The sequence below is a fragment of the Thalia democratica genome, chromosome 7, assembly GCF_965202585.1.
Source record: "Thalia democratica chromosome 7, ktThaDemo2.hap1.1, whole genome shotgun sequence".
NCBI lineage: Eukaryota > Metazoa > Chordata > Thaliacea > Salpida > Salpidae > Thalia > Thalia democratica.
The window spans coordinates 52626107-52642170 of record NC_139171.1 but is presented as its reverse complement, the minus strand read 5'-3'; the positions used below and the strand labels follow the sequence as shown (position 1 = coordinate 52642170).

Genomic DNA, 16064 nt, shown 5'->3' with positions numbered 1-16064 from the left:
GTATTGCCAAAGTTACAGAAAAAAGGGAATAAAAAAGCTAATAAATATTCAGCAGCACAAGACGAAGACAAGTGACAAAAATTCTATATTGTTTCAAAACTCGGTTTGGTCTCAGAAATGTTACCAGCTTAAAAGTTGCGTCGTATTTACATTATTTAATTGGTATAATTATTTTTTAACAATTTTGAAAAGCTTGAAGCTTATTTTTGCAAAACTTTGTTAAAATATACACGTAGTTTCTATGTATTTTTTCCATTAAATAAACTAACATGCAGTTAAATATCAATCAGTAACATAAAAAAAACTGTGAAGTCGTGAAATTTAATAGAATTTTAGGTTAAATTTAAAGTATAGTAATTGAAATAAATTTTATGTTATTAATTCTTTTGAAAAAATAACATTGAAAAACTCCACAGAAAAAGGTAAAACAATCTTTTTTACAGTATGCAAGTTTTTCAGAACAAACAACTTCTAATAATTTATCAAATTGTAAGCTTGTTAACGTTAACTTTTATCATTGTTAGTTATATGACTTCAAAGCTAGTTATTGCAGCTTGAAAAAGTTGGCAGTAAAACTGTGATGCGCTTATAATTGTTTTAATTTTAAAAGCAAGGTTCTAAAAACTGTCAGTTAATACTTTGAAATACCGGCTAAATTCGCAAACTCTGTCTGTAGTCCGTCAAAGGTCAGTTAATTAGCAAAACTTTGATTAGCGTTAGCGAACAACCTACAGAATTTCGGAACAGTCAAGCTAGCAACTGAGTGAAAAAAATCAACTGAAACAATCTACACATTCACACACACACATTTACAATCAAAAGCAAATTAACTCTTCTTTGGTGGGTTGAAATTAACCATTTGTTTATCGCGAGAGCTTGTTATCTGTGAGGACGCCACGATACAGCACTTTACTCGTCCATTCGCAGAAAGCCCACTAGTCGGGCACTGTACTCGTAAATGAATTTAATTTTTAAGATTTCAGCAGAGGCTGAAAGAGTGAGAGGTAAGCTGTTCGCCGTTTTACAAGTTGTTTGAAGTTTGTGACGCGAATGACTGCAGAGAGTTTTCGTTGGGGTTCTTAACAATTTTTCAAGTTCTTTGGTCGCTACTACTATGTATACCTGGGACACGGCAACTACACGCAAAACACAAATGAAAAAGTGCGAAAAAACAAATAAAAAATTTAACAAAGTTAATCCCAAGTTACATATCGATTTAGAAGAAAGAAGAACTTACAATATCGTGGAAAAAATTAAATAAAGCTAAGCAACAAGTACATGCAAAATGAAAAATAGTAAAAACAACATCTAGTTTTTTGGTAACGCAAAAAAAAAAACAGAGAATAAAAGTAAGGAGAATGCGGTAAACTTAAAATACTTAATTCGAAAAAGTGAAAAATATTTAGCTCAATTTTATTTTCATTGAACCACAATGACGTGACTACTAAATCACTTTGATCCTAGCCAAGATGTTTAACAAAAGTATAAAATTTAATTTTTTTATAATAAGTACCGTCAATACTTAATTCAACAATCCTTTAAAATCATCCGACCCTAAGGAGCCAATTTGAGGGGTCCAAACTTTTCTGCTCCCCCATGAAAACCGTAATCATGACGACCGCTCAGCGGTAGGGGTTGATCAGCGACGGTGGGTGGGAAAGCGACGGGGGCTGCGGGGGCTGGGTGGGGTGCAGGTGGTGATGGTGGTGGTGATGGTGGATGTGCTCCAAGCTCATCGAACCGTAACCGTGAGGTCCGGATGCGAGCGAGGTGGGAGAATTTGACCGCTCGCTGTGTCTGCTGCTGACCGTGGGTGACGTCACGAAGTTACTGAAGCGTGCCGGGTCTTCGAAGAGGTCAGCTGACGAGTTGTTGTTGTTGTTGGTCTGGTTGAAGAAGCTGTCCACCGGCCTGCCTTGGTCCTCCTTCTTGATTGAAAGCTTGTTGGTGTTGTTGTTGGTGTTCTGCTCCAGCTGCGCCACCTGGTGGACGATGTTCTCCTCCTTCCACTTGTCCAATGAGCGCCTCCTGGCGTTCATGAAGAAGTTGCTCACCGTGGTCACTTCCAACCCCAAGTCGCGCGAAATCATCATCTGAAACATATATAAGGTTATGCGAGCTATCAAAATTGTGTAGTGAACTGCCTTATAGTAAGGTTATGCGAGCTATCACAATTGTGTAGCGAACTACCTTATAGTAAGGTTATGTGAGCTATCAAAATTTTGTAGTGAACTACCTTATAGTAAGGTTATGCGAGCTATCAAAATTTTGTAGCGAACTACCTTATAGTAAGGATATGTGAGCTATCAAAATTGTGTAGTGAACTACCTTATAGTAAGGTTATGCGAGCTATCAAAATTGTGTAGCGAACTACCTTATAGTAAGGTTATGTGAGCTATCACAATTGTGTAGTGAATTACCTTATAGTAAGGTTTTCTTATTCAATGCAAGGGGATGCACGACTAATCAAGTAATACTTAAAAACGCTTTTTATTTATAAAAAATAAATACATTTTGAGACATGGCTAAAATAAGTTTTTAAATATAGTAACCTTTAGTATTACAAAAAAAAAATAGTGAATATTTTTTTTATTATTTTTAATATAATAATCTTATTTATTAGACCTTAAACCGTTTTTTTTTAATTTATATACTTGTTGAGATATAGCCTCTTAGTTTTTTCTAAGAATAATCTAGATTCGAATTGTCATGTAACCACAGTAAGGTATCATATTACTTGTATATGTTTAGTAGGTAATAATTCTATAAACACTACTACATCTTAAAGTTTAAACTTTTTTTTCTGTTTAAATTAACTGAAAAGAAGTACTAATTTGAAAGAAAAATTTGCTGTGACTTTTACCTGCATTTCTTTGCTTGGTCTTTTGTTTTGTTTGAATATTTCGTGTAAGTTTTTTCTTTGTTTGTCAGTGAAGACCAGCCTTGGTTTTTTTGGTCCGTGTAATTCTTGCTCTGGAATTTTTTCTTCTTCTTTTCTTTTGCAAGCTGTGAAAAGTTTATATTTAATATTTTTCAGGAAACTCTACACATATTATATTGTTAAACTGAAATGTTTATACATAACTTTATTTAAATTTTTAGGATTATTAAAATACAAAACTGTCTTTGAAAATCAAACAACAATTGGTAGATAATTTAATCAATTGTAAATTTATTTGTTTTGAGTTTTAAAGAAAGCATAAACATTTAATATTTCAAGAACAAGATGTTAAAAGGTATCCGTGGTGTGCGACTCGATAACCGAAAGGTTTTTTCGTGCACCAGGGACGTCCTAGCACGAAATATTTTGAGCGTATATTTTGTCGTTCAATAAATAAGTATAATAACGTAAATGTGTACTAAAATTATCATTTACATTGAAGTATTGTATGTGTTCATCATGTAGATTTTCAGTAGATATAAATTGCTAAAAATTTTGTGTGCACAAAAATTTTTTGAGTAGCTAACTTTTTCAATCTAAAGTGCAATACGTCACTAAACTTAAATGCTTCAAATATACGTTTGCCGTAAATTAAATTATAACGGCGTTTGAATTAAATTTCAAACGAAACGCAGGGATAAAAACGCACCGAATTATTCATAAGTTCCGCTGGTGAGCTCCTTCGTTAAACATTTCATTCAATTACAAAGCACCAGCAGAAGAGAAACATTAACTGCAAAAGTAGTTCCGACACTTTCTGTCACAAAACCATCGCTAACTGTGATGCATGGGCCGCGCATCTGCCGAAGGAACGAACCTGCGCGACACGCAGAGAGCCGTGTGCTTTTAATTATGATAGAATGGCTGGGTGTGCTGAAACGCGCTCACGACAAACGCGCTGCACAGAAAGACTTGTAATCTGGAGAAAAGCGATTTTTTTTTGCTGAGCGCGGCTGGCACGAAAAGTTGCGCTCGTAATCGAATTAAGCCCGCACGTAGGCGGTTGGTTGCTCCGCAGCGCCACCGCGTGATTAGCTGGCGTCGAACGGGAAACGAATAATGAAAAGAGTTTTCTTCGAGCTCTGAGTTTTGGCTTTTGAAGGGAGAAAATGCCTTTTATTGCGGGACTGCTGCGTGCAGAGCAAGTTTGTTTTGTTTTATAACTGCTCCAAAGTTCAATAAAATAATTTTTTTAGAAAATTTCTAGTGTTAAGGCTGAGTTTTTTGTAAAACAGTTTTTGCGGTTTAAACATTTAATTATTAGGTTGAAACATTTATTCCTTATTGCTTATACATAAGTTTTTCACAAGTTTAGTTTCATACAGTTGTACAATGAATTACATCTAGATAAACTTTAGTAATCTAGTTTTGTATACTTTTTTAGCTACGAGCAATTTTTAACTTAACTTTTGATACAAGGCAGTAAGTAAGTTCTAATACACAACCTATTTTCAATTGATCTTCTAAAGGTATAAACTATCATCTAAAATTTTAAATTATTTTTTCTCAAAACTAAATAATACTTTTTTAAGTTTAGGAATTTGATTACAATACTATAGCCATAATTGTAAAAAAAAATGTTCTACTTATAAAAAAAAATATGAGCTAACTAACAAACATATCACATACTTTATATATATTTATATACAATAGGCTTTTAGTAATGTAAAAATTATTTAATTACATAATCACAAATGTCACATCAACTTTAAGACTTAAATAAAAAATATTTTTTGACATATAAGTCGATATAAATATAGTTTATATGAGTTTTACTCGAAGTTGACAACTAATAGATAAAAATAAATGTTTTGGAAAATACATTATTTTTTACAGTAGTTTTAATAAATACCAGTATTTTTATCAAATTAAAGGTTTAAATTATTTATTTTTAGGTATGAATAAATCTATTTTACTTTAAAATTACAAAACATTTACTTTTTACCATAAATTTGTATTTAAAGCACAAAACCTAATTTGAAACATACTCAATTAAAGTCGTTTTTATTTTGCTTTAAATACAAAGTTTTAGAAGTTTTATTACTTTTTAAACAGCAAAACCCAAAGAACTTATATCAACCTAGCAGTAGTGTATTAAAAAAAACAAATTCTATTAAATCCAGCACTTTATGACGCAACACAATAAACAGGCAGATGGGAAATGCGATGCTCAAATTGCATTATGACGTCACAAGTGTTGTTTGTTTTCTCCGAGGCGTTCCAGTGGGGCTGAAAAAGGACAGGTGCGACCAGAAACTTGTCTGCCATCCGCAAAGATAAAATTCGTACACTTTCATGTCTTCAGGGCAACATATTGTCTGCTTATTGTGTTTTACTCAATTATAAATTTTGTTACGAAATGTAAAATTGTCGGTGTCCTTCGTTTCTATAACTGGCTTTTTTGCAGTATACATTATTTAAATTTGATATTTAAAGTGATTAAAGTTAAGATTACAGGTATAATGATGGATGCAAAATAAATTTACTTATGTTTGTCTCAAATGTTTTAAACACGTTACATAAGTGTGGTGATGTTTTATATTTTCACTAAAAAGCTATAGCTTTAATACAAAATTGATTTCAAGTCTTATTTATTATCAAAAAAATTAATTATATAGAACTTAAAATAAATAACAAATTTTTCAAAAAATTAAAGTTTGTATTAGTTATAAAAGTTTGGTAAACTTTTTTAAACGGCTCATTAAACTTGTACCTCTCTATACTTACTTTATATCAAGTTTTCAAGTTTTTTTTTAATCTAAAGTTTTCTACAAAAGTAATACAACTGCCTTGATATTACACTTCTAAAAGTTTGAAAATGTTTAAAACTCTACTACTTTATAGGTATAAAATTAATTCAAACTTAATTAAAAAAAACCAAATATGCAATTTACAAATTCAATCATGTTTGATCATCTAACTATTTTTTTTTAAAACTGCACAGCGTTTGCGAAAAAAAAAAACAAAAACAAAAAATATTTCAACGCGCCTGGAGAAATAAAAATTTTTTCAACCAAATATAAAAACACAGACTTTGCATAAAATTTTTACCAAAACAAAAAAATATTGTGAAAGTTTAAGAACTTCTATTATACGCTCAAAGCGGTTCGCGCGCGCGCGGCCCAAAACAAAGTCCCTCAGTAAATTTTCATCGATTATTTTTTGTCAGCTCTTTATATTTTTACTTTAAATACACTGTGCCGCTGCTGCTGAAGCATATTTTTTATTTTTTTTATTCGCTCAGTTGTGATGATTAGACAGCAGCCCCGCTGTCACTTTTTGTTACTGTGACTTCTTTCACACTCTCTCTGCGTGTGCGAAAGAGGGGACTGCAGCGACTTTTTAATAATTCACAACTTTTTCAGCATCACTGTTCTGTGAGCCTCGCACACTCTCTTCTGCGTGTGTCTTGTCAAACTGAAGTTCTTCCGCTGAAAATATGCAAGTGTTTATTGCTTTGAGAATATTGTTTCATCTCTCACACACACACACAGAGGTCATTCCGCAAATAAAAGCATCGCCTCTGAGCAACTTTAAAGTTCAAAGTATAAACAACATGGTGTGAGGAAGCGATGGAAATTATTTTGCTTCTCAATTATCTGTGTGGTCAAAGGCTTGCACACAAAAGTATAAAGCATCTCTGTGCGAAATAAAAAAAAAAGTTTTGAGAGCTCAGTGCATTGCGCGAAACCGGATCGATAAATTTTGAGAGCCGAGAGCAAGGAAGAGTTCTCCTCGAGTCTTGAAATTACAGAGATAAGAGAAGCTGCGTTTTCTTTTTAACAAAAAAAAAACGAAAAATACTATGGTTTTTATTATTTTTGTTCACAGAGTCCAAAGAAGAAACGTTGGGAGGTGTGTGTGTGTGTGTTCGCTCCGTGGCTCAGTCTTTTTTATCTTTCAGCTCTCTATTCGCTTCAACCAATCGATATATTACAGCTACTGTGATCTAATGCGAATTGTACAAAGTGGATAATTCACAATTTAAAAAAGTTTTTTAGTTTTCAGAACGGAATTAAGTCGCTCTGTACAGTTGCTTTTTTTGGTTCTTAAAAACAAGTCATTTCCTCAACTAACCAATCCTATTGTTTTCTTACACTTTATGTGTTTTTTCTTCAGTATATAAAAATTTATTGAGCCTTGTATTTGCATCAAGCCAGACTTTGTGAAAACGTGCAAGCAAAATCAACCGAAATTCAATCAATCGCAACATTGCGAATGTAGCTGCGAGATCGGTAGAGCGGCTATTACACGCTCGCGAATGTCACCAGAAAAATCGAAAAAATCAATTCTGCAGCAACGATGACGTCACAAGCTACGATCCGCGTGTAAAGACTCTCAGCATTGTGACGTCATGCAGCAAGATTATTTTTCACGATTTTTCTTCAAACGGGTTGAAATGTCGCGCGCGGAAGAGTCTCTCGGGGGCCGACGACTTTTTAAAGGTCCCGCGAGACTTTTTGTTGAAATTTGGGGTGGCAACTGCGTGTTTATCGTTGCTTTTAGGCAGCGCGAGTCGGTGTTGACGCGACAAACACGAGTTTGAAGGCTTTTTGTTTTTGAAATTCTCGAGGTGAATTTCAGCGCAAAACAATTTGACGAAAGGTTAAGGTTGTCTTGGGTCGAAAATTTAAAACAAAAAACTTTCCCCTCACTATTGTATCTCAGAATTCCTTTTTTTTTGTAACACAAACAAAGTAATATAGAAGTTGTGATTATCACTCAAAGTATAAAACTTTTGTTTATGTAACAAAATTTATTTAGTTTAAATAAATCCTAGGGTCTACAGTAAATACGTTGTTTGTTTGCCGAAGCTTTCGTGTACGCATGCACTAAAATGCGTTTTTAATTTCCCGAAAACTTGTTGCCAGCGACTTAAGCTCTTTTTAATTTGTTTAAAAGGCGCAAAGAAGCAAAATAAAAGGAATTACTCGGTGACTACTGAATAATTTATTGTATAATTAAGGCATGTAAGTACTGCTAAGTAGTCCACCGAAGCAGCACAGAAAAACCTGTGCAATTCTCCCCTAATTTGTGTGTGAGCTAAAAACTGCACTGCTGGCCGGAAGCTTCACGCGAATTATGTTTTCTGTTTGGAAACGCTGCAAGTTATGCTTTTCAATTTGGAAACACTGATGTTTCAGTGCATGGCGCTTTCTGTGTTCGTTCTAATGAGTGAGGTTACAGCCTGATACGCCTTGGCTTAACTTTTTACATTATGCCGCCGTGCCTAAGTATATTGTATGTGTGTATATATTTTTAATGGGCGCAGTATTTTGTTTTAGAAAATTTAACATTTAGAAGTACTGCTTGGCTCTAATGACTTTACCGAAGTAATTCAAACACTTTTTGAAATACTTTTGTTCTATTAAGGAATAATGTTACTACAAAAATTTTTTTTTTCACTAATTTAACTTAATTATACTCCCAGGAAATGTTAACTATACTCTGAAATATTTGCTTAAAAACAAAAATATAGCATACTTAAATAAATAATGCAGAAACTTAAAGTTTTTTTCACAAAACTTTAAACTTTTTTACTTTTATTAATTTTACTTAAAAAAGACTGTAGGTGCCACTTAGTAAGCTTTTAAATGAGTTTAATTAATCTACCAAATTAACTTTTTTTTTATTTTTTAACCATAATTAATCAATAGCAACTAACAGATTCAACTAAACTCAAAAACAGACAATATAGCAAATTATATTTTTAATTATTTTAATTAGATTTCATTAAAAACAAATTTTTCTTAGATTGTTGTAAAACCATTAGTGAAATTTTATAAATTATTCGCGTAAATTATGATGAATAATTATGTATTATTCAATACTTTACTAACATATATGTTTGTTCGTAAAAATGTTTTAGTTTAGAACTGACAGTTTAAAATCAACACACAATCATCAAAATAAAAAAATATAACTATAATTTTTTACAAAACATTTTGCAAAACTTTTTTTTTTTAATTCTAATTTTTTATAGACAAAAAGTAATAAACTAAAATACAACTGAAAGAAAGTAGTCCGATTAACTTCTTTAATTTCAAATAAATTTTCAACTTAAGTAGCTTTCTAATTTATTAAAAACCATAATATTAGTTTTTTGAATATTAACTGTTCAAAGTTTAAATTTAATCGTTTGCTAACAAAAGATCCTAGTGAAACAAGTTCACTGGAATATAAATAAAAACAAATTATACAGTAATCTTCCTTTATTGTACCAACATATGTTTCTGTGTGTTAACGAATCAACACACTTCAACTGGGTTCTGTAAAAAATAATTACTGTAATGTAAGAATAGAAGCATAGAATAATCTGTAGAAATTATTTTATTTTAATTTTAATGGAAACATGTATAAACCTATTTCATTCTATGCTTCTATTCTTACATTACAGTAATTATTTTTTACAGAACCCAGTTGAAGTGTGTTGATTCATATGTTGGTACAATAAAGGAAGGTTACTGTATAATTTGTTTTTAGTTTTTGAATATTATAAATCAGTAGAAAAGAACTTTGACTGGCATGTACTTATAATTTTTTATTAACTACTCAAAGTGATAAATTAAACTTTAAAAGTCTATTGTGACAGTCTAACAAGCAAAATGTTACACAGTGATAAACTTTTGCTTGTCATTTGTTTTAGTTAGTTTGCCATTTTGTGAGTTATACACTAAATGTATAAAAAATACTTTAAGTTTTATTCTACTTATAATTTGAACTAGAAAACTATTCAATTGAAAACAATTTAGTAAAGTATTCAAATAGATTGTTTTTATTAAATTTATTGTAAAAAGTCAATCGAGTTTAGTCGATTCATCCTTAGCAGTTACTAGTTAAGAAAGTTATAAAACATTGCACAAATTTGTTTGTTCATTAACTAAATATATTGAGTCTACATTTTTCAGATACTGAGACAAAAAATTGCAAGATTACGTGTGAGGCGCAATGTCTAATCTTTATAATAAAAATTATATATACGTCAGTATAGTTAATCTTGCCACGATTGCTTTTTATTGATTTTAGTTTGTTAAGAAAGCTTTTTACGAGGTTTTGGTTATATGTTACAATAATTTTTCAAATGTTTAATCTGAAATAACTATCTTCAAAAAGTAAAAATCTGAATAACTACAAGGTCTCACTTTGTTTATTTTGAGGAACTTCAAGTTTAGTTGCAATCGATACTTATAATCTCAATTCTGGGAGCTTTTTATCAAAATTTTTAAAACAATATCGTTTTTTAAAGTCAGCATGTTTAAAAAGAGTTTTTCGTTTTACTAACTTGACCGTTATGAATTCAAAATCAAATTTATACTTTTATGAGATTACTCGTTGACACCGCACAATAAGGTCACTGACATTTATTTTGTGAAAACTGCCTCACAGTGTGATAGTTTCCATCTCAACTGCTATTTATAACTTTTCCCACGGTGGAGTGCTTCTCGTAAAATGCAAACATGTACTTTGTTAGTAACAATTTCGCTGCTGGTTAACAAGAAGGTAAACTAAACTAAATAAAAACTGTGGGTTTTGTATTTATTCATTATGTTTATCATAATTCAATAAGCTGCTTTATATGATAGTTTTACATCAACCAAATATAATTTTGACACTTTCTCAATAAACCTTTAAGAATTTTAATTTAAACGTAAAGCAGTTTAGTTTTTGTTGTTAATTATTTGGAAACAAGGTGCATGGGTAAGTTTGTCGGAGTAAAGTTTGTATATATTTACGAGCGCATTTATTTTTGTAACAGATCTTTTTAAAACAATATAACATAACTAAACAAACCGTTTTAAATAAAACATTTTTCACAAGTTAAACTGTAACAAAAATTCATAAAACTTAAATCTACTTTTGAAGCATTTAAAAACATTTATTACATTGCAATTATCAAAAATTCTATGGCAACTTGAAATTACTTCAGATTTGTTCGAGGTCGGTGCGACAACTGCTCGTTATTGTGCCAAATGGATAATTTAGGAAATAGACACAAACAACAAAACGTTTTGAGATAATAAGTCATGAGTGCCACTTTAGCTGGCTCGATCAAGTGGTGCAGTATGTTTCTAAAGTTTTTTTTTTTTTTCATTTTGAAAAACTAATTTGTAACACCAGTTTACAAGATATTAATTTTTGAAAAAATGTTTGAATCGTTGAATTTACATACTTAAGCGTCGAAAACATAGTACATTTGAGTATTGTCAAAAATGAGACAGTAGTTTTTATCAAACCACTTTCCTTACTTTAAAAGTTTACCAGGAACTATTTTAGGCTATTCGGCATATTTTTATGGAATTACTTATTTTGTAAATGTTTCATAGTAAGTAATATTAAGTATGTTTTTTTTTGTTCTGTAACATAGTTGACTTGCTAAAATTTATTTTACAACTTTTTACAGATAACAATAATTTAAGTCAATTTTAATATTCGAAATCTTGTATACAGTTTCATGCAACTTTATGAATAAAATAAGTTAACAAATTTATTTCACAATGTTTTACTAAAATATAATTTTTTAGTTGAAGTTTAAAATAGTTAGGTACATTTTACTTTAAAACTTTGAAGTTTCAAACTCAATAAGTTGTTTTTGAAATGTTTTTTATCTAATCTGAAAACCCAAATTTCTACCAATTAAGCAAACTTAATAACATAGGCTTTACCATTTAGACAAAAACCGTTCTCTTACTTTCATAAGCTCTAAAAATTGAAAAAAAAAAAAATCTTTTACCAGGTCATTTAAACCGAAAATTACAAACGTTCCGAATTGACCTGCGCAAAAGTGCCCGGTGTTCAAATAATATTCCACGCCGCTGATAACGATCGATCAGCGAAAATACTACACAGCAAATTTACTATCAAGTCCGCGCGCTGAGAAGACGCAAAATCATTGATCCGCCCAAAAATATCCGACGCATTCCACTTCAGCGCAGCCGGCTGATTTTTTGATCAATAATTTCGTGGGAAAGCGTTTCGTGTGGAAGTGTGCGGGTCGATACGCGTGTGTTAGCGGTGGAAATCTGCGTGTGGGTGGAGGAAGCCTTCGGTTCTGAGACGCAGAACTCAGTCAGAGTTTTTTGATATTAAAGTTTTTTTAGCTCATTACTACTGACCGTTTTTTTTTTGTTGTTTTAGTTTGTTGATGTTTTGAATAACTTTCTAAGTTAAGTTGTCTTTGGTGTTTTTCTTGCTTCTTTTTTGAACACTAAATTACATAACTATCTGTCGATATCTGTGAAGGAAAGTATCTGAACTCTGAGGTATTTGATAAATCAAGATTCGCCTAGGCAGTGTTTTTTGAGTTTTTTTTTTAAAGTTTATTGTTTGTTCACGCCCTTTTCAGTTTTTTACTATGATGTTTTGATGATTTATAAATTAATTTTGTCAATGAGTTCTAAGTTTTCATTTTGGGTATCAATGAATTATTCAGATTTCTAGAAATTATGTCGTGAAAGTTTTTATTTTGTAAAACTCGGACTGCACAATTTACCACTTTTTGTAACTATTTTGAAAATAAAGATCCAAAGTTTTACACAACTTAGTCGAACTTTTTGTAAAAAAATATGTTTATTTAACACTAAAGGTTATAATAGTGTTTAGTTCAAAATAAAAACAAAGCCTCAAGCATGTTGCTGAACAACCAAGTTAAATAACAAAAAACAAAACTGTTCAAACCTGCGAGCCTGAGATCCGGCATCCTGGTTTCCTCCGGGATCTGCAGCCACTTGAACATCCTCCTGAAAGTCTCCCTGCCGCTCTTCAGCTTGCTCCACGGCTTCGGGTTCCTCAGCAGGTCGCTCAGCGTGCCCTGGCTCCGGTGGAGGATCTTGTGCGCGAACACGGCCTGCGGGATGGAGTACCGCTTCAGCTCGGCCGTCACCTTCGCCGCCACCGCCTTCGTGTTCACCTCCTCGATCGAAGCGTTCTGCTGCTGGTTCTCGTTGCAGCTCATCTGCTGCTGGCCGCCCTGCTTGCTCTTGTTCGACATCTCCACCTGCTGCGAGCTGATCTGCTTCTGTATCTGCATCTGGTTGGCGTTGTGGGTTAGTTGTTGCTGGGGCGCCCTGTTGGTCCGACGGGTGTTCCCCCCGTTGCCGTGGAGGGTGGCGGTGAGGTCGGCCGGGTTGAACGCCGACTGGTGGTAGGCCGAGTGGGGAGAAACGTGGAAGCGCTGGTGCGGAAACATGTGGTGCTGATTGAACACGTCACTCCCAAAGGGCTGTGTGACGTCATAGTGAGTTTGGTTGTGGGCCTGCTGGCCGGTGGACTTGGCGTAGGGAGAAAAGACGGTTGCGACGGCGGCCGCGGCTGCGTCCATGACCGCCGACGTCTGCTGCTGCGCCCTCTGGTGGTGAAACCCGGCGTTGAGCAGCATACGGTTGCTGAGGGGCGGAAGGGCGTGGCCCATTCCGTGGTGCTTCGAGTAGGAGCTCTGGTCGCCCATCAGGTCGCCGCCGATGAGACTGGCATAGTTGGCGGCCGCGGTGTTCCCCGAAACCGAGCTCGCGATGGAGGGGAGGGACTGCAGAGGGGTAAGGGTGGCGTAGCTGGGCACGTCGTTCATCTGAATGGAGTCGTTCATGTCGCATCCCATCCCCTGCTGCTGATCCGACTGGTTGCGGAAGAAAAGGTCCACCCCCGAGTTGTCGCCGTGGCTGCCCGAGAGCATCTCCATGTTGCCCGTCAGCTGGTCGTTCTCGATGCCCCGCTGCTGCTGCAGCGCTCCGAACTGCTGGGCAAAGTTGCGCAGGTCGTACATCAGGTTGCTAGCCTGCTGGTTCGACTCCTGGCCCTCGTTCTTGATGTGCGCCTGCGTCACCTGCGCCTTGGAAGGCGTCGAGATGGACGCACTGAACTCCTGGTTGGCTGACGACACCGAGCTGTCGTTCGCGTTCAGAGGAGGGGAGTTTTTTTCAGCGTCCTTGTTTTCGTTGTTGCAGTGGAGGCCCACGGCGGCAAGTTTGCACAAGCTGGCGAACTTGTCCTCCGCCTCCGAGCTCCTTTTCTCCTCCGTCTCCTGCGAGCCGATGCTCATCCGACCGTGACCTCCTTTCTCGTTACCATTACCTTGAGAAGCCTTGCACCTGGAAAGGGCGTCGGCGATGGGGGGCAGGTAGAATCCGTTCGTGGAAGAACCCTTGTCGCCCTTCTGGTTGCCATCCAGGTTGCTACGCGACGACGAGGACCCCGACAACAAGGCAAGGTTCTTAATGTCAAAGGCCGACGAGTGGTTGTGCTGGAGGTTGTCGGGGGGTGACGGGGTCACCGCCGCTCTCGACCCGTTGTCGTTGGTAATGGAATTTATCCCTGACAACAGGGCCGTGTCGAAGCCCCCGCCCGAGTTGTAGTTGGCTGAGTTGGAGGCCTGCTGGTGGTGGCTGGTGTCGTAGTTTGCCAAGGAGGAGGGCTGGAAGTGGTGGTTGCCAGGGTGATTTCCGTTGTTGGCGTGGTGGTAGTTGGTAGGGGCGTCGTTGCCAGGGTGGTGGTAGTACTGGTGGTGGTGGTCGCTGATGTGCTGGTGGAAGTCGACGCATCCCCCCACTCCTGATGCGGTCGTTGCCATGACGATACTGGTTGCTATTGTTTTGTTTTTTTGCGTTTTTTGTTGTTAGGCAGTCTTCATAGAATTATTTGCACGTAGTAGTGAGTGTTTAAATTAAAATTTATCTTAAATAATTTCTAAAAATATAATTTAGGGGAAAATTAAATATATTTTGATTACTATGATAATTTTTAAGTCAAAGTCACTTTTCAGTAAAATAGCACAGTATTATGTAAGAGAGAAGAAAAGCACAAAGTAAGTATTTGTGGAATATGTTACAAACAATTTCTACAAAGCATTTTTTTCTTATATATTTTTTCTTATACACAATTTAATGTTATGCCCCTTCTATAGTTAAAACTAATTCAAAATATAAAAATTAAAAAAAACACTTTTGCTCTCTAAGCTAAGTAATACTTATTTTTGTTTGTATTTCAATCAATTCTAGAATCTAACTATTTTAAACTAATTAAGTTCATATTAAGTAAATTAAGATATTTTTTACAATGAATAAAAAGTTTAACTGAGATAAACAATGTTCACTATGAAACTAAATGAAACAAACAAGCATAGTTATACCTAAAGACAGTTTAAGTTAAGCTTGAGAGTTAAATAAAATATATTACAAACTATTGTAAGTAAGATTGAAAAGCTCGTCACTGTTTAATAAATACTCTATTTAAGTCTGAAGGAAAATTTTAACTAAATAAGAAAATTTTATAAGTAAGATTAAGAAATGCTTTTATGTTTTTCTAACTTTTAAAACATAAGCAGTTATAATAAACTTTGAAAACCTAATTCGTTTAATATACATGCATAAACTTTTATGTTGACTGAGAAAAATTATGTGTAGAGACGAAGAAAACTCAGTATTAGATTTTGTTAGAGTTTTAAAAGTTTCTTACTTTAGTTGATTTTTTTGTCAACTTCAAAATCTTAGATCGGTTTAATAGCTTGTCCGGTCCTTTGAATTAATAGCCCTTGAAAATTTTTCGACAAAGTTTAATTTCCCTTTACCTTATTTCATAAATTTTAAAAAACGGTCGTTGTAACAGTAATGCTTTAATGCTTAAGCATTAAAAATAAAGAAGGTTTAAGTTTTTATGCAACAAAGCTACAAAATAAGTAAAGCAATTGACTTTTAAAAAAGTTCTAAGGCTCAAAAAAAAGATTAAACGTGCCATACAAAATATAAATTTTGGATAAAAATTAAAACTAAATTTCGACCTAACACTTTCTATGAGTTGCAGTCTGAAAAATGTAAAACTGGTACAAGTTTAAATGAAAAATAAAATCTGAACTCAGCAGCTAAGACAATCTCGTTTGAGCTGACAAGAAAATCGATATTTTAGTTTAAATATTACATTATACCGACGGTTCGCTTTTTCAGCCATTCAAATAAAAGTGAACTGGGTCCAAAAATAATTTTTGCAGCAGCCGTTTGTCGTTTAATAATTTAATTTCGTTTTTCTTTTTATTGTTTCTATCTGAATTATGAAATCATAAAATTTTTACTTGAAAATAATTTCTGCTTAATAGTTTAGCTCTTTTCCAGTTAAAACTTTACAGCTTTTTTCGCAT

At 34.1% G+C, this 16064-nt stretch overlaps 1 protein-coding gene across 1 annotated transcript; it reads right to left on the bottom strand.

Annotated features, from left to right (window-relative positions):
* Positions 1 to 406: 406 nt before the first annotated feature.
* LOC145840234 (uncharacterized) lies at positions 407 to 14608 on the bottom strand. Its single transcript, XM_082947417.1, has 3 exons — positions 12617 to 14608; positions 2864 to 3006; positions 407 to 2093 (listed from the first exon to the last, which is right to left on the bottom strand). The coding sequence occupies exons 1-3, from the start codon at positions 14502 to 14504 to the stop codon at positions 1623 to 1625; spliced, it is 2502 nt and encodes an 833-aa protein (XP_082803543.1). The 5' UTR covers positions 14505 to 14608; the 3' UTR covers positions 407 to 1622.
* Positions 14609 to 16064: the final 1456 nt, after the last annotated feature.